This window comes from Gigantopelta aegis, chromosome 4, assembly GCF_016097555.1.
Source record: "Gigantopelta aegis isolate Gae_Host chromosome 4, Gae_host_genome, whole genome shotgun sequence".
Classification (NCBI taxonomy): Eukaryota; Metazoa; Mollusca; class Gastropoda; order Neomphalida; family Peltospiridae; genus Gigantopelta; species Gigantopelta aegis.
Window position 1 is genome coordinate 39,805,144 of NC_054702.1, and position 25,556 is coordinate 39,830,699.

The 25,556-nt window shown below is 35.3% G+C and overlaps 1 protein-coding gene across 1 annotated transcript in view; it reads right to left on the reverse strand.

Moving 5' to 3' along the window:
- Positions 1-2,562: 2,562 nt before the first annotated feature.
- LOC121370539 (Hermansky-Pudlak syndrome 5 protein-like) overlaps positions 2,563-25,556 on the reverse strand; it is a 39,487-nt gene continuing 16,493 nt past the window's right edge. Inside the window, exons 13-29 of the mRNA XM_041495842.1 lie at positions 24,903-25,064; positions 24,356-24,409; positions 23,267-23,453; positions 20,291-20,473; positions 19,790-19,895; positions 17,160-18,294; positions 16,163-16,283; positions 14,890-15,057; positions 14,143-14,253; positions 11,833-11,943; positions 9,876-9,988; positions 8,375-8,651; positions 6,896-6,971; positions 6,203-6,280; positions 5,374-5,459; positions 4,807-4,883; positions 2,563-4,060 (exon numbers count right to left, since the gene is read on the reverse strand). Coding sequence (XP_041351776.1) covers positions 4,002-4,060; positions 4,807-4,883; positions 5,374-5,459; positions 6,203-6,280; positions 6,896-6,971; positions 8,375-8,651; positions 9,876-9,988; positions 11,833-11,943; positions 14,143-14,253; positions 14,890-15,057; positions 16,163-16,283; positions 17,160-18,294; positions 19,790-19,895; positions 20,291-20,473; positions 23,267-23,453; positions 24,356-24,409; positions 24,903-25,064 — 3,104 coding nt within the window. The 3' untranslated portion in view covers positions 2,563-4,001. The remainder of the gene's footprint in view (positions 4,061-4,806; positions 4,884-5,373; positions 5,460-6,202; positions 6,281-6,895; positions 6,972-8,374; positions 8,652-9,875; positions 9,989-11,832; positions 11,944-14,142; positions 14,254-14,889; positions 15,058-16,162; positions 16,284-17,159; positions 18,295-19,789; positions 19,896-20,290; positions 20,474-23,266; positions 23,454-24,355; positions 24,410-24,902; positions 25,065-25,556) is intronic.

Genomic DNA, 25,556 nt, shown 5'->3' on the forward strand with positions numbered 1-25,556 from the left:
TAACTACTATATGTCATCAAAAAAAAGAAATGTTTTATTTAACTACGCACTCAACACATTTTATTTACGGTTATATGGTGTCAGACATATGGTTAAGGACCACACAGATTTTGAGAGGAAACCCGCTGTCGCCACTACATGGGCTACTCTTCCGATTAGCAGCAAGAGATCTTTTATTTGCGCTTCCCACAGGCAGGATAGCACAAACCATGGCCTTTGTTGAACCAGTTATGGATCACTGGTCAGTGCAAGTGGTTTACACCTACCCATTGAGCCTTGCGGAGCACTCACTCAGGGTTTGGAGTCGGTATCTGGATTAAAAATCCCATGCCTTGACTGGGATCCGAACCCAGTACCTACCAGCCTGTAGACCGATGGCCTGCCACGACGCCACTGAGGCCGGTCATATGTTATCAAGTTAGTTGTTTAAATGCAGTATTTAGTAACTTAGTAAAAAGATCTTGTGGGTGGCTGTGGTATCGGAAGCGTCAAGTCACACAATTTAATTTTTATTCTTTGCTTGTCTTTATTTGTCATTTGATAAAGAAAATGTAAAAGATCTCTTGCTTCTAATCAGCAAGGGTATCACATGTGAACAAAGTGGGCTTCTTCTTTTAATCTGTAAATAAAAATAACATGCACAGTAGATCTAGGATCAATCCGTGTCAGTAGGCTCATTGATCTATTTCTTGTCCAGCCAGTGCTCCACAGGTGGTGTGACAAAGGCCATGGTATATGATATCCTGTCTATGGGATTGTGCACATAAATGATCCCTTGCTATTACCAGAAAAAATGTAGTGGGTTTCCTCTCTAAAGACTATGTCATAATTAAAATTTTTGACAGACATGCTATGTACTGTCCTGTCCAGTCATTGAAATAAGCATAGTATGTGGTAAGCCATGTTCAGGTTACCATAAATTATTGGCTTGCTAACCTACAGATTACAACACATTTTTCCAAGTTTATAATTCCCGTTATTATTACTATAAAATCCCTTGACAGACACTATGTTTCTATTCATTCACATCACTCTTCTTATACTGATTCTTGTAAGTTTGCATGTTTATATCTTAAAGGGACATTCCTGAGTTTGCTGCAATTTTTAAGATATTAACGACTAACAGACACTTTTTAACGATTGTAATTACATATATAATATATTTTTCTGCATAAAATATTAGTGGCTGTATATTAAACGTGTTTCTGATCATTCTAATATTTGTAGTAGGTTAAATTTTTTCGTACATACGAAATTATTTGAAGACAAAATGCACATTGATATAACACATTGAATATACAGATACTAATATTCTAAACAATAAAATATATTTAATATGTAAGTTTGATCATAGAAATATTTTATTAGTCAGAAACATCTTATAATGCAGAAAACTCAGGAATGTCCCTTTAATAACACACAAATGATCCAAATTAAGGTGGTGTCCATAGTTTTTGTTTACCGGTAATAAGACTTGGTGGAGAATGAAATACAGTTCTTGATTTTATTGATATGTGGTACCCTCCTGAGCTTATTGTGATGCCTGCTGTCCGTGGGATGTCGCATATAAAAAGATCCCTTGCTGCTAATAGGAAAGAGTAGCCCAAAGGATGATGGCAGCAGGTTTCTTCTCTCATTAGTCTGCGATCCTTAAGCATAAGTCCAACATCGTATAACTAATTAAAATACGCTGACGCGTTGTTAAATAAAATATTCCGTCCTTCTTCCTGTATACCAATTGTTAAAACTAACATATTATAGTCCATCCCACATAGAACGCCTTTTTTCATACTATGGAATTTTCTACAAGATATTTATTTCTGAGCCAATTGTTTTTTAAATTGCACAAAAAAATAGTTTTTTATAAATTATTTCAAAAACATTTTTATTTTTATTTTTACATTAAAAAAACCCTGAAATTATTTACAAAAAACATTTTTGTAGGAGAATGGGATGGACTATAGATATCTATTAGCTGCTGAATAACATGGTTTGATGTCAAACTCCTTTCGACAGAAAAAACATCAAAACTCGTTAACTTCATTTCTGCTTTTTTATTTAACAATCATTAATAACTATTAAAAAACATCACTTCATCTCTGCATTTTTATTTAACAATCTTCATTAATAACAGTATGAAAATAACATTATTTTATAATAAATAGCAAAGCTTTGTTTTTTACATAATTATATTTGTCCGGCTTTAGCCCGTTTGAATTTAAAAACAAAACAAATTATTATATATCAACAATACCATATATCATTGACATATACAATGTACGGTCTTCAACAAGAGAAGAGTGGGCTTAATTATTGTTTTGGTTTATAGCCAGGACAAAACTACATGTATGTGTTACTTACTCATGGGTTTTATATGAAAACTATTTGGTTATCATCATTCATCCCAACTGTGGACATAGATGCACGGGCTCCCATTCTTGTAGGAGGGCAGGCTGGCTTTTGCCCGAATTAAACGAAAATGCCCGAATCTGGATAACATTTATTCATATTAGCATTACTACCAAACAGGTATATAGGGTTGCAAACAAATCACTACGCATTTGTACATGGATCACAACTAATTTTGAGGTAGAATGATGAAAATACATGGTAAAAAGGTCTTAGGTTAGCACATTTTGCCCGAATATCTGTATAATTTGTACACAAGTTTGAGGTTTTGCTCCAGCATTAGGGGGGTAGTTTATGACTGTGGATCTAGTAAGTTTGGTAAAAACACTCTTCATTTGACAACCTCGGTGTACTGTGAGTATTTTAATTTTTTTTACATTTAACTATATCCATGTAAGTTTTTATACACATCTACATTCTGAGAAAAAAATATGATTATATCACACAGGTCCGTGTACTGTACAAACTTTATAAAACGTAATAAAAATCAGTCACACTTATTTTAGACATTATATTTTTATACAGCATTTGTTCATAATAATCCATTAGAAACATGAAAAAAAAGAAGATATTAAAACCATGTTTTAGACTCCCATATGCATACAAGTGAAAAAAAATAATTGGATGACTGAACAAAATAATGAAAGTTTTAAATCAAAACTAGATTTACATTACACAACCGAACATTTTGAAGAAAAAAAATGGGCGAAAAACACATCTAATGACACAAAATATCTATTGATATCGGTTATATAAATGAACTTTTTTTGTCAAAGAAATAACATTAACATACACTATGAAATAAATAATTAATACTGTTTAATTACTGTATACATGATCGTGCAAATGCTTTTTACCCAAAACAAAATATTGTTCTTAGCAATTGTATAATAATTATAATTTACAGAATCATATCAATTTAAAAATCTATTATAAAAGTTACAAATATAACTATAATTATATAACTATATATTATATACTATTGAGCGACTAATAACTGACCATCATTTATTCACATGTGTAAAATGTAGCTAGCAATCTTTTTTATGAGCAAGCGAACAAGCTAAGTTTTAAAATACAGAATAGACATAAACAATAGATTTGGTAGTATACACCCTGTAAAACTCGCTCTGGATGGAAGTTGATTCCTAGAACCTGGCTATAGATTTCTGAAGCTATCGCATCACTATGGTATCGTAAAACTGTTCTAAGCTATGATGTCACAACAACAAATGTCATAGCCTACGGCGGTTTTACGATATCATAGTGCTAAGATGACTGAAAATCTGGGCCCTGCTAATTACTATATGTAGGTAGGTATATATTCTGTTGTTTTATGATGCCAAAATCAAATCATTCCAGATATCAAAACATATTTAAATTTTAGGCACTCATATTAAGAAAATTTAGTAAACTTTTCTGTAAAATAGGTGAAATACTTAAGAATCTTTATCATACAAAATTATCACAATTATACTCATTATGTGAAAATGTACAGTGTAAAAATATTTGGTGCACATAACAGGGCAGTGCTTAAGACTGACTTTAATGCTAAACATATCATCACTGGCGATACAGCATCAACTTATTCTTCAGATATCACAAACAAGACACGTGTTTTGTGGAATGCAAAATCTGTGGAAAGTGTGACCTGAAATAATAAAGACATTTAAGAGATATGGAATATAAAAACATAAATTGAAAATACACAAATATATAGTAAATTGTTGTATTTACATAACCATGACCTAAGGCTACTCAATATTTCACTAATACAGCAAAACCTGTCTAAACCAGATCATACCATCTAATATTTATCCAATTTAGATCTGGGGCCTAATTCACTAAACTCTTGCAACTTTGCGATCTCGCAGTGCAATGCTAAAAGACTTGCAAAGAGGATGCTTTGTTGTCTAGCAGAGCCTAAGAGAGCTTTGTGAATTAGGCCCCTGGTGTTTAGAATGTTGCGTCTTAAAATTTAGAAAATTTGAGACCATGACACTTGGCCGGTTTTGACAGGGTTCCGGTTTGTTCAGCAAAATGTCAAACATTGATAATTTATGAAGCCTGTTTTTCTTAAATGCAGGGGTCTAATTCACAAAGCTCTCTTAGGCTCTGCTAGACAACAAAGCATCCTCTTTGCAAGTCTTTTAGCATTGCACTGCGAGATCGCAAAGTTGCAAGAGTTTAGTGAATTAGGCCACAGGTGTTTAAAACAAAAAGGGACTTTGTAAATTCAGACCATGCATAAATATCTTAGACGAAACCTGCTACATATTATCATCGGCAAGTTTCAAATCATGTGATTTTTGTAGTGCACTGTGCCCCATAAAGACGGTTACCTACTCTGAATATTGTTGTGTAGGGTAAGAACAGTGTTATCAAATATTAGCTTACCACACTGGAAAACTGTCACACCAGGCAGTACGTGTGAAACGGTCTCTGTCAACTTCAGGTTGCAGTTACTACATCGGCTAAATACAACATCACAAAGAATACATATTTTCAGTCAATATCCTATTAAACAGCTGGCTAATTGATATAGGTCAGTCGTACCATATTTGTAATAGTAAATAATGTCAACATAAAATACAATTTTTGTTTTATGGCTATGTTACTGTAAGCCTTGGAAGGTGAAACCCCCCCCCCAAAAAAAACCCAAATCCAAATACCCCAATATCCCAACAACAATAAATTAACAAACGTGCAATACATTTGATCAAAATAAAATAAAATAAAATTATACTCTTACTTTTTTTAATTCTGTTTTTTTACACTTTTCTAATAGTGTACAATTGAAAACATTATTATAAAATTGGCAATAAATCAACAAAATGAAAAAGATTTTATCAATTAAATGACACCAATTTTCAAAAATCTTATGCTTTTGGTTCTATTGCAGGCATTAAAAAATAACTAATCACCAACAAATCCCCAACTAATCCCCAAAATTAATCATTGTACCTGCTGATATCTGCAGGAACTCCCCAGTGACTTTCTGAATCTTCTGCTGTTTGTCCGAGGTTTCGTTTACTGGAAATCTGTCCAAACTATAATGGATAAGGAATCAACAAGCTATAAATGTTATACAAAAATCAATTTAGGAATGGGTTAAAAAAAAATATTTAATGATTAAATTACATATCTGTATACCTTGCAACATTTCAAACATATGGCCATACATATGGAGTAATGATGCTATAAATAATTAAATGTTCTATTTGGATTATGAATTAGTATTCACATTCACTGTTAAACAGTGATAACTAAGTAGTAAATATCACATATTACCAGGTAATAACCACTGAAAACAGTCAAACAAAGACTGAAATGTTGAGGGATGCATCTTCATTTCATACTTTCATTCTGACTACATTATAACTGAGACCAAGGTACAGCAGATCAAATGAGTGCTCAAAATGTTGTCATCACGTTAAATCCTGGTGATGGTCTGTGTGTGTGTCAGTGGGAGTAACAAACCCCAACTACACAGTGCTGGAGCAAATCTTTGCATTTGGATAAAAACGATATCAACATTCGGGGAAAACGAGCTGGCCTGAAGTGCTTTTATCTTGTATTTTCACCATTCTACGAATCATTCTATGAATAAACGTTATTATACAAATTCTGGAATTTTTTTATAATTAATGCAAAAATGAACTGGCGCCCACCCCCCAACAATAAGAATTGCATATAATTATGTACTGGAAATCAATTACAGTACATTATATAAGTAAGATATATCTGGCAGTTGTACACGTAAATCTCCAGTATGAAAATTCAGTGAACCCACCAATTGTTGATAGCTGTCATCTCCCGACTCTTTGTCAGTGGACCGACCCTTTTTCTCTTCACTCACAGCATACAGCAACTATAATAATGGAAAACAAAATTGCAAATACTGAACTAAAAGTGATTTTCGTCAGTAGTTAAATTTCACTTCTCACCTTCTCAAGCGACTAACAAGACAAATGGTCCAGGACAGTGGGTTAGTTGTTAATTGTTAGTGGTTAGTGGCAGAAAAGGATGTAGTGGCCTTACACCTACCCATTGAGTCCTTAAAACTCTCTCTGGGTGGGAGCCAGTAGCGGGTTGCGAACCCTGTACCTACTAGCCTTATGTCTGATGGCTTAACCACGACGCCACTGAACCAGGTATTATGCACCCAATACCTTTTATTAAACTCCGCATTTGTTGAGAAACATTTTAGGCCATACAACCTTTACTCAAGACTATGGTAGTTAACTCATGTTTTATGCTTCAGCAATTATTGTTTCAGAAATCAACTGGTGAAGTTACTCATGCATAACATTAAACAAAACAAAAGATTTTATAACAAAAGAATAATTACTATTAGAATTACACAGTAATATAAAACCTGATCTCATTAAACGATGTGCTGGGGTTATCATTAACAAGAGAGTAATTAGAGATTAACAAGAGAATAATTAGAGATTAGAATTATAAACTGAAGATGAACTCTGACCTGGGGTGCCATGTGTGGGGACCGTTTAGCCCACAGGTAGGTGTCCACTTTCTCCAGCATATTGTGAAGAACCAGCCTGAAACGATGTAACCACAGACACTTAATACAAAACTTACAAAATTAAATTAAAATGTGACTTAACCATTACTTAACAGACCTGTGTCATTAAAACATTTACCACTGATGATCTTAATGTTGACACCACGATTGTGGGGCACAGCTTAGAATGGGTCCACAGAGTAAAAATGTGTTTTGTTTAACAATATCACCAGAACATATTGATTGACCCTCTGACTACTGCAGGCGAGATATTTCGCCCGACATAACGGCAGTCGACATACTGTACACTATATACAGTGCATTTCCCAATTAATATTTCCAGCCGTTTTGCACATGGCACTCACTGGAAATATTAATATAACAACAGAAAACAGTTTAGTTTAAAGTATGGCTGCATTAGTTTTTCATTTTTCAATGGAAAATACCTGGGAATTTTGAATTGAAAAAGTGGTTTTCGGCAAGTATTTTTGCTAGACAACAATAGCGGAATGTCATTTTGAGGAATTGATAGGTGATTGTGACAGCTAATTTGATAATAAATTTGATCACCAAATATTGGGATATGAATCGAAGTCCGTTTTAAAAAAAAAATATGGTCAAAAAACCACAGTTATTGGGAATGATGGAAATAAATGCCAGTAAGTAAACAAGACTTTTTCGATTTTATGCCTAATTTTAAGCAACATTAACTAATCTAAAATATCATAAAAATTAGAAAAACCCACAAAAATAATATTTACCAATTCAAATATGAAATTTATTTTATGTATTTATAAAACATTTAAGTGAATATATGTGAGTAAAAATTATAAACTTGTACCTATGCAACGTGTTTTTTTGTAAAAAAATTAATCCAGTAGTCTAAACATTAATTAATCATTGGCTACTGGATGGATGTCAAACATTTAGTCATTCTGACGCATAGCTTTCAGAGGAAACTTGCTACATTTTTCTTTTAACAGCAACAGATCTATTATATGCACTTTTCTGCAAATAAGTTACAAATTAATATAGTTCATATAGCTTTTGATGGTTGGGATGGGAAAAACATTGACCCTTCCAACCTCTGAAAACATAAAAAAAGCCTTGGGCCTACTGATTAGCAGGGGTTTCCAAAGAATAATAATACATAGCTCACTCTAGGAATAAAATGGTTTACTATGGAAAGAGTAAACTTGCAAAGGGATTAAAATACATATTTGGTTAAATGTCTCAAATGGTCAACCATTTGTAAATGAATAATGTTCATATTTCTTTAACATACATGTAGTAACATAAATGCAGTATATTGAAATCAAAATGTAATAAGTTTAACCCTTTTAACCAGGTAAACCACTTTCAACCAAAATGCCTCATCAGAATTTGATTATAGTGAAATCTACCAGGGTGTAACTACTTATTATATTTAACTGGCTAAACCTTTGTTGTTGCTGAATCTGCGACTCCACAAGGCACATTTGGTAAAACTGAGGTGACAGTCCCAGTGCTGGGATGTTAAACTTCTGTAGCAGTGTAATGGCAGTGGCTGGTCCGAGCGTCTTCACCAATAGCTCACAGATACTCTGCCAGGTCAGGGAGACTGACCAATCAAACTGCTTGGTACATTCAGTGGAACTATAACACTGGGTCACAGAATGTGCGTCAGAATACTTCTGAAGAAAGTAGTTCCACTGTTCGATGGATTGAGGTAGATAACCTGAAATACATTAATTGGACAGACTGCTGTTTATATAATGGGCAAACCACTATAGTGTGAACCATGGATAGAATATACTACACTGAATACAACTCTAATGTCACATTCATATTTAATAATTCTTCAAATTGTGTGAGTGAGATGTAGCTAAATGTGCATAAAATATAAGGTGACACGACTTTTATCAGCAATAACTTGAAGTAGGAAACAGAACATGTTCTAATTACTACCATTTCATCACGATTTGTAGCTCTGACAAAACTGGTTATGATTCTCAGGTTAAGATTCCATACATTGTTATAAGATGTACACCGACTAACCATAAAATAAAGTTTCACACACTTCACAAGTGTGATTATACCAAATGTATAACCCCAAAAGAGGGTTGAATCCTTGGTTGGCACTGCACCTATCGTGGCTTCACAAGTGTGATTATACCAAATGTATAACCCCAAAAGAGGGTTGATACCTTGGTTGGCACTGCACCTATCGTGGCTTCACAAGTGTGATTATACCAAATGTATAACCCCAAAAGAGGGTCGAATCCTTGGTTGGCACTGCACCTATCGTGGCTTCACAAGTGTGATTATACCAAATGTATAACCCCAAAAGAGGGTCGAATCCTTGGTTGGCACTGCACCTATCGTGGCTTCATAATTCATCTAATGGGTGGGACGTAGCCCAGTGGTAAAGTGCTCTCTTGATGCGCAGACGGTCTGGGATCGATTCCCATCAATGGGCCCATTGGGCTATTTCTCGTTCTAGCCAGTACACCATGACTGGTATATCAATGGCTGTGGTATGTGCTATCCTGTTTGTGGGATGGTGCATATAAAATATCCATTGAATTCAGAGCTGGCTCTGGGTGAGCAGTAAATTTCGCCAAATGGCAGAAACCCAGATATTTTCTAACAAAATATCAATTATTTCATAAACTTATTTCGCCAAATCAAAATAAAATTCGCCAATTGTTTTAGAAATTTTTAATTACACACACACACACACACACACACACACACATATATGTATTTTTATTTTTTCAAGGTAAATAGACTGTCAAAATGGACATAAAATGTTTAATAATTTTGATAATTTTAATCAAAAACTAATGAACAATTTTAAATAAATAAAAAAAACCTAAATTTAATTTAATATTTTCATTTCTTTTGTTGTTCACTATATATTTGCTATGTGGACAAAAAGAAAAAAGTTAAAACTGTTTACCATATGACTGCCTCTCATCAAGGAGAGTAACATCACCCAGGTGAACTATTATCCACAACATTTCCTTCCACGCCCGTTTCCTCTTGAGAAATCTCAGACAGCCTTTCCAGTACCTTCAATATAAACAATATCACCATTGGTCCTAAAAACATGACTGCTTACAATTCAGTGAATTAGCCAAGGAGAAATGCAATACTAAACCAAGAAAAGAAGTTAAATAGGATTCAAAGTTAAAAGCAGGAGCCTAGCTTCCATATACACAGGTACGCAGCTGCATACCATGTGAGACAACAAATATTTTTAAAATTTAAAATATATGATGTAAATGCGTCTAAATGCCAATAGCGTTTTATTCCATCACCCAAAAAGTCTGCATACCACTTGAAAATCACCAGCTAGGCTCCTGAAAAGTACATTTTGTAAAATAGCGTTCAGTTTTTTTTAATTAATTAAAACAATACAAAAATTATCAGTTACGGTTCAAACACATTATCTTGTGCACAATAGTGGTGGAAATTAATTGATATAATTTCATCATTGATCATTAGTTAAACTCAGTTTATACCAAACGATCAATGTTTTTCGATAATATAAACTTAAGACAAATTTGAATTATTAGGACCTACTGTTGTGTTAATGGGAAAAAACCCTAGAAATCTTTAATTTAAAATTTAATACCTATTCAAAATCTCTTTTGATTATGGACACATAAAGGCAAATCTAAACCCCAACATATTTACATCAGTTCCATCATTTAAACTGTCGGAACAATTATTATTGCAATTAATATTTCCTTAAACAACTGATTAAAATCGATCATCACATCAATTATAATTGATCACAGTTAAAAACAATTTAAAAAAGAAGAAGTTTGTTTTGTTTCTGGAGCACATTGATTAATTAATCATCGGCTATTGGATGTCAAACATTTGGTAATTCTGACAAGTACGTAGTAGTCATCAGAGGAAACCCGAAACATTTTTCCTAATGCAGCAAGGAATCTTTTATATGCACTTTCGACTCGTAGTCATCAGAGGAAACCTGCTACATTTTTTTCTAATGCAGCAAGGGATCTTTTATATGTACTTTCCCACAGACAGGAAAGCACATACCACGGTCTTTGTCCAGTTGTGGTGCATTAGTTGGCAACAATCAGGTGAATGGATCCACAGAGGTGGTTCGATCCTGCGATGCAAGCACCTCAAATAAGCATTCAACTGACTGAGCTAAATGCCGCCTCTAATTGATCACAGGAACACCACTGATTCAGACAACTCCTCTATTTGGGTTGTCTGTCCAGGGATCACACTGCTATTTCAGCCAATGAGCGACGTGTAGGCGACGAATTTAGTTCCATGAAAAAGAGTACCTCTTTTCTTTATTTTATTATGTTGGTGTCTGAACAGACTTGACAGTATGATTATGGAATATTGGAAGGATAACATTGCCTCTTGATTTTGGCATATCAAACTAACAGATGCATATCTGCTTAGCTACAGGCAAGACCATTGTTTGCTATGCCTGTGGTACATATATTTAACGAAAGTAGCCTCCCCTCCATTAGCCCATGTGCTTAGGAGAGTGGATAATTAAAATTGCAGGTGGCGAAGTATCAATTTTATTTGCTTAAATCCTGTCACAGAGGCTGTTCTCTTCATGTCAGGTAGTATGTAGCACCTACTGTTAATAATTTAGTCAGTGCTTGGCTTTATATTTGTACTGTCACCAATGTATAATCAATAGTGGTGAGATACCTCCAGAACAAGTAGTAGTTGTTAGTGAATGCTGGTGTAATAATTGTTAATAAATCTGCTTAATAAGAGAATTTTACAGTTTAAACTTAATAAGGTCTTCATCATAAATGTTTTTTTTATGTTTATGTACAACTTTTGCATAATTTATCAGTTTCTTGCGTAATTTTTCTCAAAGTGCAAACATCATGTTTTAGACCCATTACCTATATTTTTTACAGCAACACAATGCCTTTTCTTCTACATTGTTGACACAAAGATCAAGAACGCTTTCGATCATGTCTTCATTCACCCAACTGATTAAATGGCTTCCAGGTCTAAAAGTTAAATTATAATATTATAATATTACATGTAAAGAAAGAATGCAACCAAGTCTGATGCAGTTCCTAAATATCATGATAGAAGTCTGTGTACAATGTAACAAATGTATTAAAACATCAAAATAACAAACAATTGTAACAACATAAGGGAAAAAAAGAGTTTATTTTGTTTAATGACACCACTAGAGCACATTGATTTATCAATCATCGGCTATTGGATGTCAAACATATGGTAATTTTTGACACAGTCATAAAGAGGGAACCCGCTACATTTTTCCATTAGTAGCAAGGGATGTTTTATATGCACCATCCAGGGGTGGGGAAAAATAAAATTGTCAATCGGTCCCACTTGATGTCGTCACTACCGGAGAGGGGGGGGAGAGGGGGAGAGAGAGAGAAAGGAATTTAAAAAAAAAAGAACATTTAAAAAACGATATTTGCCAAATAGTTTTTTTAAAAATCATAGTGATATTTGTATAGTTTTATCTTGAATCATGAACGCGAAACGATAAACATGAAAACATGAACATTTAAAAACAATTAATCACATATGATCAATGAAAACCCCCACAAATTGTATATATTTTACATAATAGAATAAATAATATAAAAAAGGAAGAAAAGTTATGAATTTTAATTCCCATATATGTATAAAAAGTACGAGTATTCAGTACTGTATCCTGAAAATTAATAAAAGATGGCACCGTTGAAGCGTGTGACAGCCTGAGCTAGCACATGTTTAGACAAAGAGAGTAATAACGTCATCACTGATTGGATGAAATTTGACCTCTACTAGCTCTTGAGATAACAGTACATGTAGCTGTTCTGCTTACTCCCACTTGTTAAAAAAAAAGGTGGAAACCTTTTGTTAATTTTAAAATCCTTTATAATTATTGGATACACTACATTGAACAGTCAACATTAAATACATTTATAGATTATTTCATTATATTTTATGCTATTTTAAGCAGTTTGTATTGCACAAAAGCCTCTTGCTTCAGACTAGGACACTCGACCCGACATAGCTCCGTACATAGATGTTGACAGGTGTTGATTGTAACCAGTTGCAAATTCTGGGTCCTTTGTTTTAATTGGAGTGTAATACCTTGATGGCTCTCTAAACCAATAATGGTGCTATCGTTAATGTCTGTGTAATCTCTTGACCGGCTCAGCGACTTTGACAAATGTCTAGCCTAGTGGCAGTCGATTGACACTACTGTAGGTCCGACTTCAGTGACTGGCAATATACTTAGGCAGACTTTAAAATCACAAACGTCTGAAACCCCAGCCATATTGACCACTTTTTATTTATTATTTTAAATCATGCACAAAATACCGATGTCTGGGCTGGCCGGTCCACTTGACCGATAGGAATTTGTTCCAAAAATAGAAATGGACAGGTGCTTCGGACCGACAAGAATGACAAAAGTGGGACCGGCAAACGTGCGTTTTAAAAAAAATATTTCGGTCTCGAAGATCGAGAATCGGTCCCAGACCAGGAAAAAAGGGCTTTTCCCCACCCCTGGCACCATCCCACAGACAGGATAGCACATACCACGACCTTTGATATACCAGTCGTGGTACACTGGCTGTGACGAGAAATAGCTCAATGGACCCACCGATGGGGATTGATCCCAAATCGACTACACATGAAGTGAGTGCTTTACCACAGGGCTATGTCCTGCCCCTCAACATAAGGAATGCTTGTTATCCATCACCATAGTAAATTATTTAATATATATAGCTCTCCTACTAAACAGACCAGCCTCGGTGGCATTGTGGTAGGCCATCGGTCTACAGGCTGGTAGGTACTGGGTTCCGATCCCAATCGAGGCATGGGGTTTTTAATCCAGATACCGACTCCAAACCCTGAGTGAGTGCTCCGCAAGGCTCAATGGGTAGGTGTAAACCACTTGCACCGACCAGTGATCCATAACTGGTTCAACAACAAAGGCCATGGTTTGTGCTATCCTGCCTGTGGGAAGCGCAAATAAAAGATCCCTTGCTGCGTCGTAAAAGAGTAGCCTATGTGGCGACAGCGGGTTTCCTCTCAAAATCTGTGTGGTCCTTAACCATATGTCTGACGCCATATAACCGTAAATAAAATGTGTTGAGTGCGTCGTTAAATAAAACATTTCTTTCCTACTAAACAGACCTTAGGAGTAACACTGGTTAAAATAGAAGGTACAACACTACCTGGGTTTGTCACTTTCAGACACCTGATCCTGTAATGTCTGTCTGAGCAAACAGTCCAAAGCTGTATGTCGTAACCATGATGACGAGCAAACTTCCTTCATCACACACAATCTGTAATTAACAGTGAAATCATTCTGTGTCAACAACAAGATGCCCGTATCTTGATTGACGATATTTCTTGTCAATTGAAAATTGATTAGCAACCACTGTTGAATGTTTTAGAATTGTGTAGCAATTTTTGTACTGATACTGAACAAAATGTTCCCTTGCCATTATCAAATTAGTTTTTGAAGTAAATGCAATTTATATTTATACTGTCAAAAAATCATGTTAAGATATAGCTAATGAACACCTTTTTAAAGTTTAATATTCATTAATTTTAAGAAATAAAATTTGTTGGTTGATTTCAATTTATTTTCATGCTTATATCCAATTAAGGTTCAAGCACGCTATCCTGGACACACACCTCAGCTATCTGGGCTGTCTGTCCAGAACAGTGGGTTAGTTGTTAGTTGGTTAGTGGTTAGTGAGAGAGAAGAGGGTGTAGTGGCCTTACACCTACCCACTGAACTCGCTCTGGGTTGGAGCTGGTACAGGGCTGTGAACCCTGTACCTACCAGCCTGTAGTCCAATAGCTTAACCACTGCGACACCGAGGCCGGTAAATTTGTTGGCATCTTATAAAACAAATCTGTAACTGCAAAATCCTCCCATTCAAATTGATCATAAAATGTATCTTTTCACCTACTTCAGGTATGATGGCATTTCACCGAGTCGCAGATTAATATATTTAGAGAAGAACTGCTCCACAGGTTTGCTACACATCCAGCACAAGTTCACAATGTCTTGAGGGAACACTATCTTTGGAATCTCAGAGGCAAATTCTACAGCATGCGATGTGTTAATACTGAACAACCTGGAAAAACAAATTAATAACATTACTATTACAGCAGCAGCAGGTTTACAAGGCAGTAAAATCTACTAGTCAACAAATTATAATCATTTAAATTTAAATGGACACTGGGCATTGTGGCATTGTATCTGAATAATCAGCATTAATTTAATAAGGCTACTACCCACACCAGGACGACAAGAAATATACACACATATACACGATTTAACAAAACTGATAATTTAGTAAAAGGTTTTAAGTAATGTCAATTAATAGTAAAAAGGATCTACCTGTATCAGCTGAAACTATTTTACACTACCTAATAAAGGTTGCATGGTACCAAAGAAGAGGAAGTAAGGAAGGAAGTGTTTTATTTAATGATGCACTCAACACATTTTATTTACGGTTGTATGGCATCAGACATATGGTTAAGGACAACACAGATATTGAGAGAGGAAACCTGCTGTTGCCACTTCATGGGATACTCGTTTTGATTAGCAGCAAGGGATCTTTTACATGCACCATCCCAGACAGGGTAGTACATACCACAGCCTTTGATATACCAGTCATGGTGCACTGGATGGAACGAGAAATAGCTCAATGGGCCCACCGATGGGGATTGATCCCAGACCGACTGCACATCAAGCCAAAAAAGAGAGTTCAGTGTCAAAGTTCTTTGTGTACTGTTAAATATTTACGGAGTAAAAACAGCTGTGGCTGTGATTGGCAGTAATATCTGACATTGATTATTTGTGCAAATACTATTATACATTGACAATAAATAAATACACTTTTATTTGTTATACAGTTGTTATGCAGTATATACCAGAGGTTGAAACTAATGTAGGGTACCCCCAAAAATGGAACTGTAATTATCAGCAAAAATGACGGTGGCTAATAAAAACATTAATTAAATCTCTTAAATGGTAGGTAACCACCCCCCCCCCCCCCCCCCATTTTCTTGCAGGTAGATTGGATGTGAGGTGCCACACTTTTTATTGCTGCACTTCGTGGTTGTGTTGATACGCTGCTTATATCAGTATTATTAGTCAACGTTAACATTATTGGCAATAGGAATTCATTTGGTCTATTAAAACCTATACACTAGAATCAAAGGCTTTAAGATTACCTTGCATAATGTCCTAAAAATGCATGTTTATTTGCCAGAATCCCCGATCGAAGGAGGTCAGTTGCACTGTGGATATCCTTGTTATCCAGTTTAACACTGACCTGATCAGTTCTTCCAATATCTGCATAATAGAAAATTAAAGAAAATACACTGAAAAGAGGTATGCTTTTAAGGACAAATTCTGTTACAGAAAACCCCCGAAAGAAATGTTTTATTTAACAACACACTCCACACATTTTATTTACGGTTATATGGTGTCAGACATATGGTTAAGGACCACACAGATACTGAGAAAGGAAACCCAGTTGCTACTTCATGGGCTACTCTTTTCGATTAGCAGCAAGGGATCTTTTATATGCAGCATCCCATAGACAGGATAGTACATACCAATCTTTGTTACACCTGTTGTGGAGCACTGGCTGGAATGAGAAATAGCCCAATGGGCCCACTGACGGGAATCGATCCTAGATCGATCATGTATCAGGTGAGCGCAATTCTGTAACAAATGCAGTTATTTAACATAATAATACTGCAAAATAAACAATTTTAACAATCGGTTAAATCTTACATATAACATTTACCTTCTTTTTTCTTTTTAAATTCTGTTTAATGTGTCATTCAATATAAATTATAGTTAGTAATTGTTCCAGAATTCAAATTGGGGTGATTTTTTTTTTAATTTGTCAGGTAATTCGGTAAAGTATTTACCGAAGAGATCAGCAATTTTACTTCATAATGTTGCCTAAATGTTTTCATATTGTACAATTCAAGTATTATCAAACATGACCTTTTGTTTGATTTTTATTTACCATCTTATCTTTTAGGTATTGTACAAGACATTTTTGGCACGTTTCCATCAGAAAAGTGTTCAAGCACGCCTGTCATGGGCACAACCTCTGACTTCTCCAGAGTTGTATCCACAACAGGATTATCTTTCACAGAGGCCAGAGACATTACATCTCCAAAATGAACGTTAGTAAAAGCTAGAGTTACCTACCCTGAGAACATGTGACAAGTGCAGACCACGTGTGAAACAGGTTTCTATGACAACCATGCAAAGTCTGCTGCACCCTCTGCCAATCCAAACAGTGAAAATAACTCTTCACAAACTGAGCCATCTCCTTGTCAAACGTGCAGTCCTGCAGACTTGATTCACCACTGGACTGAGTCAAACAGCACACACACGAACACGGTCTACTATCTTCCATACAACTGTCATTATCAGCATTGTTCTTATTACCGTGTTTAAGGTCTTCAGATTCTGATGGGTCTGAATGTTTTGAAACAAATTTTAATACATTGCCATGACAACCTGTTTCAAGGCATAGATTTGTTAACTCAGATACATCTGCATGGAACTGCTGAGGCATGTTGAATGGATTCGTCACATGACACACTTCTAACCAATCTATGGGTGCAACGTCATCATCTTGGGTCTGTACCTCAGTTTCAACAGACAGTATTCTGTGACAAGTATTGCTATTAGAATCCAAATTCTTTCCATCGGAATCAGTATAAATATTATCTGCAATTTCTGAAAGGAGTTTGTTTTGAAGTTCTTCTTTACTACTCAGATGAGACAAAGGTTCTGATTTGCTGCTACTGTCAAATGAAGTACCCAACTCCTCAGATGATTGGCCAGCAGTCGTAGCAGTGATATCTGAAACCGACTGGTCCTCAGTACTACTTTCAAAATCCAGCTGGTCAGTTTGGCTATCGTCAATCTTTTTCTGACCAGTCATATTGATTATTTCTGAAACTTCTTCATTATTTTTTGACTGATCACTCTCAGCCTTATTTTTATATTTTAACAAGTCGGCTTGCTTCTGTTTCAGTCTAATTTGTTTTCTTTGCTCCTTTATCTTGCTCTGCCTTTCTTTATCAATCTCTTGGTGAAGAAGCCACAATGTTAAATGTAGTTCTTTTACCCACTCTAACAAGTGTGATTTCAACAAGTCGGGGTTCATTAGCACTGCAAAGTCTTGGAGCTTTGTCTTGGTGGAATCTGTCGCTGTCTGGAGGGAGGACAAATTGACATCAATTCTGAACTGATTCCATTCTTTCTCGTCCACATTCTGGTTCAAATCCTTATCAGGAGTTTCTACAACTGCTGGCTTTGGTGATAATGCAAGCTGGAACAAAAAAACCCCACAAAATCAATATATATAATTATATAATATAGATTTTTTTTACATTAATAATAAAATAGAAATATTTATCTGCAGAAAAATAATTATCATTTGTCATAAACATGAAAAGTATTCCATTCAAAACATCATCAACTGGACAGTAAACTTTGTTTTATGAAAAAAATCTGGAACTTTTAATATTGGTGGTTGGGTATTGAGATTGGCACTAGGTTAGGGTTATGCAAATGGTCAAAATTGGCGGGCCCCTTCAGAATGTATCTAAAGCATCAGCTGAAACCATACATTTGTCTAACATGGTAAGTTTAACACTTAGTCAAGAGAGGAAGGAAATGGTTTATTTAATGACACACTCAACACATTTAATTATGGTTATATGGTGTCGAACATATGGTTAAGGACTACACAGATATTGAGGGAGGAAATGCGCTGTTGCCATTTCATGGGCTACTTTTCAATTAGCAACAAGGGATCTTTTATATGTACCATCCCATAGACAGGATAGCATATACCACAGCCTTTGATGTTCCAGTCGTGGTGCACTGGCTGGAGCAAAAAATAGCCCAATAGGTCCACTGATGGGGATTGATCGCAAACCGACTGCACATCAAGCGAGCACTTTACCACTGGGCCTCTTAGTCAAGAGAGAGAAAACCTGTTACCACAGAAGTTACTCCAACAAAAAATCAGCAGTGGATCTATTATAATGCATATTCCAGTCATACCATATCATTTGATATACCAGTTGTACGACATTGGCTGAAATAGTGAAAAAACTAAATTATCAAAGGCAAGCAATCCCATGACACATCAGGCAAAATGCTCTACCCCTGATCTATACCTCGCACCTTTATTCAAAGAAAATCAGTAGCAGTTTTTAACATTATTTAAAAGTGTTATATCTTAGGCCCAAAACACACCAGGTCTGGGTCTAGCGAGTATGGTGCCAGTCCAAAATGAAATGCATTGAATCGAATGTGACAAAACACACCGCATCTGTGCCGACGTAAACTATAGATCTGGCAACAGACGACATAGAACGTGCGCTATATTTTAACACCACCAGACTGGCAGATGAACAATGTTCGAAGCTTACTCATTCATTTTTTTTAATAACCAACAGGAAAGGCCTATATATATATGTGGATTTCTTATACTTATTGTTGATGTTTATAGAAGTAAATTTATCTAATAATATGAATGCATTAATATACAACATATTGATAACACGTTAGTTACAGACTCAGCAGCAAGATATCTTCTCCCATATGCAGGACAGTACATACCATAGACTTTGATATATCAGTCATGTTGGTTGTTGGTTGTGACTGAAAAAACCCCACAACGGGTCTGCCAAGGCTACATAATATACAATTTATATAACTTACTGACTCAAGTTTTAATTAATTAATTATTATGAAAATAGTACACGTAAACAGGCCAACTTGTTTGTGCTTGCAGAAGTCTACACAAGACGTACCTCAGGTACTTCCTTTGTGTCTGGTTCGCCAGCGGAGGTCGGAGATTTTCCCAACAGACTCTTCTTGCGAATACTCTCAAAGAGAAACTTAGTTTTGTTGGACAGACTGAAATAAATAATGCTAACAGGTAGTAGATAGTATGCAGGAACATTTCTACTGTTAAAAGTTTTACTGTTACATTAAATAAGCACAGATGAAGACCCCTCCCAACCCCCCCCCCCCCCAAAAAAAAAACCCAACAAAAAACAAACAACAACAACAATATTTCATAAAATTAAAGATTAAAATTACCTTGGAAGAAAATCCAAAACAAGTTTGCAAGGTCTTAAAAAGTAGGTGGGTTACTGTGAGTTTTTCAAAAAAGTAACAGGTTTTTGATCTCACTAAAATCTTGAATAAAAAAAAAATTCAGTTGGATTTTTTTTTTTGCTGTTTTGTTCTCCATCCCTGCTCTAGCATTTAGCTTAGCTATATTTTGCTACAACATGGCATTATTATACCTTTCTTTAACAGACAGCAGGGCAGTTCTGGGGGAGGTTGCAGTTGAACTGCCTTGAGAATGTGAAGGAGACCCATCTCTGCTACTATGATCATCAATGCCAGGTGTCACCCCGCCTGCTGACAATCGCTGAATCAGTGACGGGATGAATTCGTGATCCGACAGATAGACCGGTGTTCTAGATCTGACAATAAAAAGGTCTACATCTTACTAAGTGTTGATTTAACTTAAATTCGTTATTTAACTTAAAACTGTTAATTAACTTAAACCTGTTGAGTCAGAAACCAATTTACCCATTGGTTATTAACCATGCTGCAATTTCGTTTAAATTTTTTCACGTCTGCACTGAAATGATGGCATAGACTGAGCTTTTTTTCGTGACATCAAACTAAAAGCAGTGTGCAGTGTGCGATCACATGCACAACATAATTCAACCGACAGTGCACTGTGCACCATCACACTATGTAAGAGTTAATTTATTTTAAGTATTTAAATACAGTGAACCCCCTCTAAACTGGACACTATTGGGACCAAGTAAAATGTCTGGTTTTAAAGTGCTGTTCCAGATGTATGATGTATTGAGCTATATCAATCAAGATATTAGTTAATATGATTAGAAAATTAAAAAAAAAAATGTAAAAAAATTATATAACGGTATATTTTCCATTTAAAAATATTCCCCTGAAAAACAGAACCAGCTGAATTCGTTTCGGGAATTTCCGTAAGATTTGATCCGTGACGTCACGAAGGGAACGCCTTTCGATAGTCAGCGCCATTATTCATTGCTTCTTTTGTGTTTATTATGGTTAAACGGCGTGTTGTTGGCGGCTGTAGCAATACAAAAGCCGATAAATTTAGTCTTCACGCATTTCCTAGTAATGTTGCTGTGAATAATCTGTGTGTAAATTTGATTAAAACAACGTGAAAATACTGGACAGGAAGAAAATGCCGGAGACCGTTGACTGCAGGCACTTTAGTTTCGATTCGTCCGAACTGGCTTGTCGGCTTAAGCGAGATATGGGAATACCATGTGTTATGGCTTTTAAAAAAAAGATGCCGTACCAACAATTTTTCTGCGACACAAAACAAATGACAACAGCTGATGCCATCCACACCGAAACGACTTTGGGGTGCATATCGTCAATGTCCCATATTGCGTTATGCTTTCAACTCCGGTCAGTTTGTTTTTTCATGCACGGTTCGTGCAATCATCGAGATCCGATTTGTTGTCGTTTGCATCTCGTTCATTTGTGAGATTTTTCTTTACAGTTCGAAAACATTAAAACAATAAAGTACAGACAAGTAAGTATCTATAGCCTAGTCCGTTCCATCCTACAAAAATGTAGGGGTTTTTTGTGAAAAAAAAAAGAAGCTAATTTTGTATGCATCTTAGAAAACAATCGGCTCAGAAATAAATGACTTGTAAATTCCATAGTATAAAAAAAGGCGTTCCCTGTAAAACAAACTATAAATACATTAAATTAATTTTACTATACCTTCCCACAAAGAAAACCTTTTTTCATACTATGGAATGTGCTATAAGTTATTTATTTCTGAGCAGACTGTTTTCACAACTGCACACACAAAAATAGTATTGTTTTGTTGTTTCCAAAACACTTTTACTTTTTTTTTTACGTCAAACTAAACTGAAATTATTCGCACAAAAAATATCTTCATGGATGGGACGGGCTAAAAGTCGTTTTTGTTTATTTCTTAAAATTAAAATAAGTTATTTATTTCTGAGCAGACTGTTTTCACAACTACACACAAAAAATAGTATTGTTTTGTTATTTCCAAAACACTTACTTTTTTTTTTTACGTCAAACTAAACTGAAATTGTTCATAAAAACCCCTATCTTCATAGAGGGATGGGGACGGACTAAAAAATCGTTTTTGTTTATTTCTTAAAATTACCGATATCGGGTCCACTTGACTCGTAGAATTCAAGAGTTATTTATCGTCTTCTCTACTACATCACAAGTATTAGAACATACAGTGTAGCAAAATAATTCGCACCAAAAGCTAAAGAACAAAACAAGAATAAAAGTTGTAAATTAGTGGTAAGCTGTCTCCACGACCATTTTCATCGTCATCTGTCAGGCCGGTGGTTCATCGGAAGATGTTCCAGGTTCAAACTGATAAGGCATTATTTTTTGTGTTGCACAAATATTAGTCCAGTCGTCATTACTACACTATTCATCATCGAAAGAAGAATCGCATGATCAATGAGCTTGGCAGTCGCTGTCGGTTCCACTTTCGCTTGCGCTAAAAGTCGTCTCGTGGTAGGTTTCTGTGAAGCGCGTTCCCTTCATGACGTCATGGCTATTTACAGGCAAATGTTTTTACCGAGAATTTTACTCGGTCGTTTCCGGCAGTGTTCTACGGGAGTGATGTTTTAATACTTTTATGGGGCATTTTCGTAATTATTGATTTACATATCGGTGTAAAATATTATTGCATTGAATTAAGAAAGCATTTAATTGTTGAATTTGAAATTTTAGTGTATGGTCTGGCACAGCACTTTAAGAGGTATCTGATTTCAGGATGTTAAGTCCTGTACTGATTTTTAAAAAGGGATCGTGAAAAAAAAAAAGGTCCGGTTTTGAGGGAATTCCAATTTAAAGAGAGGTTTTGAGACATTTTACTTTTTGAAAATTTCACTGTAGTTTCACATATTACTAAGTACATAACAGTAAGTAGCTTATGATATGATTCTTGAATCATCATATTCATCTAATTGTTCATTAATACACATCAGCTGGCAATTTTTTACGGCTACCGATGTTGCCACTTTTGCATATTTTATTTTTCATGCTTACAGTTATATACCTTACTGCTTTCAGAATAAATTTTAATGCATTATAAAGACATCTTACAAATTCAAAATGTGTTGTAAAATGCGCAATGTAAACTGAGTATTATATTTCAAAATTTAATTTTTTACACAGTATTAGGCAATATATCTGAACCAGATTACCTGTTGTGAGTAGAATATGATGAGACATTGTCAATTTCCCCAAGTGAGACTGTATCGGGAGTTATTTCCCCTTCCTCGACACTGCTGAGTGTGTCAATGGACACTGTGTCAGGGTCAAGGTCAACTTTTGTATAAAGGTTGATGTCTGCTTCCTCTTCTAAACTTGTGGCAGAATTTAATTTCTTTTCTTTAAAAAATAAAGTAACAACCGTTACTTTAACACAGCAAAATAAAATGTTAAAATATATATTTAATATAAATATATTACTGAATGTATGATCTTCAGTTCAATCAACAAGACTTAGATGAAAACTGGAAGGTGAAATAATGATCTTTGTGAAAAAACAAAAAGAAACAATTATAATGAATGTATGTGACACAGTATGGAAACAACATTCTCAACTTGTTACATACTAAAATGACTGTCAGGGAAAAAAATACTTTGCATTTTATTTGTCCAGTTACACAATAACATTTGAGCCATAAAAAAAAAAATCATAAATGGCTGCACATTAATACCATTGGCAGGGACTGACCTTTTTAAAAACACTATTTAAAAGCAATAGTGAATTTAAAAAGAATCACTCTATGTGACAATATACTTTTTTTCTCTTAAGATACTGATAAATTTATTGCATATCAGTTTACAGCATAAATTGGTTATTTGTATATTATTCTGCTGAACAGAACCTTTTAGCATTAAACCAAAACAAATTATACTCATAATACAATATTTAATGATTAAAACAAGGTTTCCATAGCATTTTAATGTGGAAACATTGAAAATTAGAATCAAACTAGAATCAAACAGCCACATGCAATAATACTTTTTGTTTCTGTATACAAGACCAAAATTGATTTTTTAATGGCTGAACAAGCATTTACTTTACCTAATGATTTTGCTATTCCATGTTTCATAATAGAATATTGAATGATTTGTTTCACTAAATTCCATATTGTTGAATCACTAGTTTTGGAATAGCAGAACAGTATTCATTTTGATCACTGACAGGTTCTTTAATAATAAAAATGTATGTAGATGGAAACTGTTTTAAAACCCCCCTCCCCAAAACCCCATTGTATACAAACCTTTTTTCTTCAGTCTCCTCAATGAACCAGTACTGGCTGATCTTCTATAATGGCCTTAAAATGTAAAGGATTTTCCATGAAACCACACACAAACACCAAAAAAAGAGAGACATATTTGTCAAAATAATACAAATTACCAGCTAGACGTATCAAATGTTAAATCAATTAACCACCCATATGTTTTCATTTAAGGGATCTTTTATATGCACTTTTCACAGATAGGACAGCACATACCATAGGCATTGCTATACCATTTGTGGGGCATTGGGTGCAGTGGCGTAGCGTGGGTTGCCAGCACCCGGGGTAAGGCAACTCAGGGCAAGGCAAGTATTGTGCCCCCAAACCAGTGGACTGTTAGCATTCCCCGAATCCCTTCCACCAGTCCAGAATATTGCCCAATGGGCCAATGGTGGAGATTGATCCCAAACCAACCACACATCAAGCGAGCACTTTACCACTGGGCTACGTCCCACCCGCCAATTCAGTAAGTCCCGCGGATGGTCGCAATAGCGGAGTTTCCTTGTACCGTACTGTTATAAAGACGTGCCTTGACTTCTGTACACGATGTCTGATGGTGGTGAACTATCAGAAAATAATGATGTTTTGTCACACACTGGCTGTTTATTCACCGACTTCATGACCGCCACGCTAGACACGCTGGCTACTGGCAACTGACTCTGGTCTTCGGCAGTAACTGCAGATGGACTCTCTGAATAGAAAACAATTATTAAAAATACCAGGGTCCCATTTCACTAAACATCGTAAGTCTACGTCTGCTACTAGCAGTTATACCAGCCATGCCTTTACACGCGTTTAGCATCAATTTCACGCAGAAAATTACATCATTATGGTAGACAAAAGAAAATGAAACGTGTTCTTCTAACTATATTCGTTGAACTATAATAGTAACAAGAATTAGTCATAGATTTACATTTATGTGCAAAACTAGGCTTATGATGTTTTGTGAAACTGGGCCCAGCATTGTAACAGAATTTTTTTATTCATGTAATAAATTGTGTATTACAGGTACTGAGCCTACTTCAGACCTTGCTGTTTAAGGGGAGCTATCATTATAGTTCCCTATAACTCACGCAGAACAAGTTCTTTAGCTCTCCTTGGCATGTGGAGTCAGGGCTCGGACTTAACGACGGCACAGATGGCAATTGCCGTCATTGATATGAAATTGCCATGGGTCAGTAGC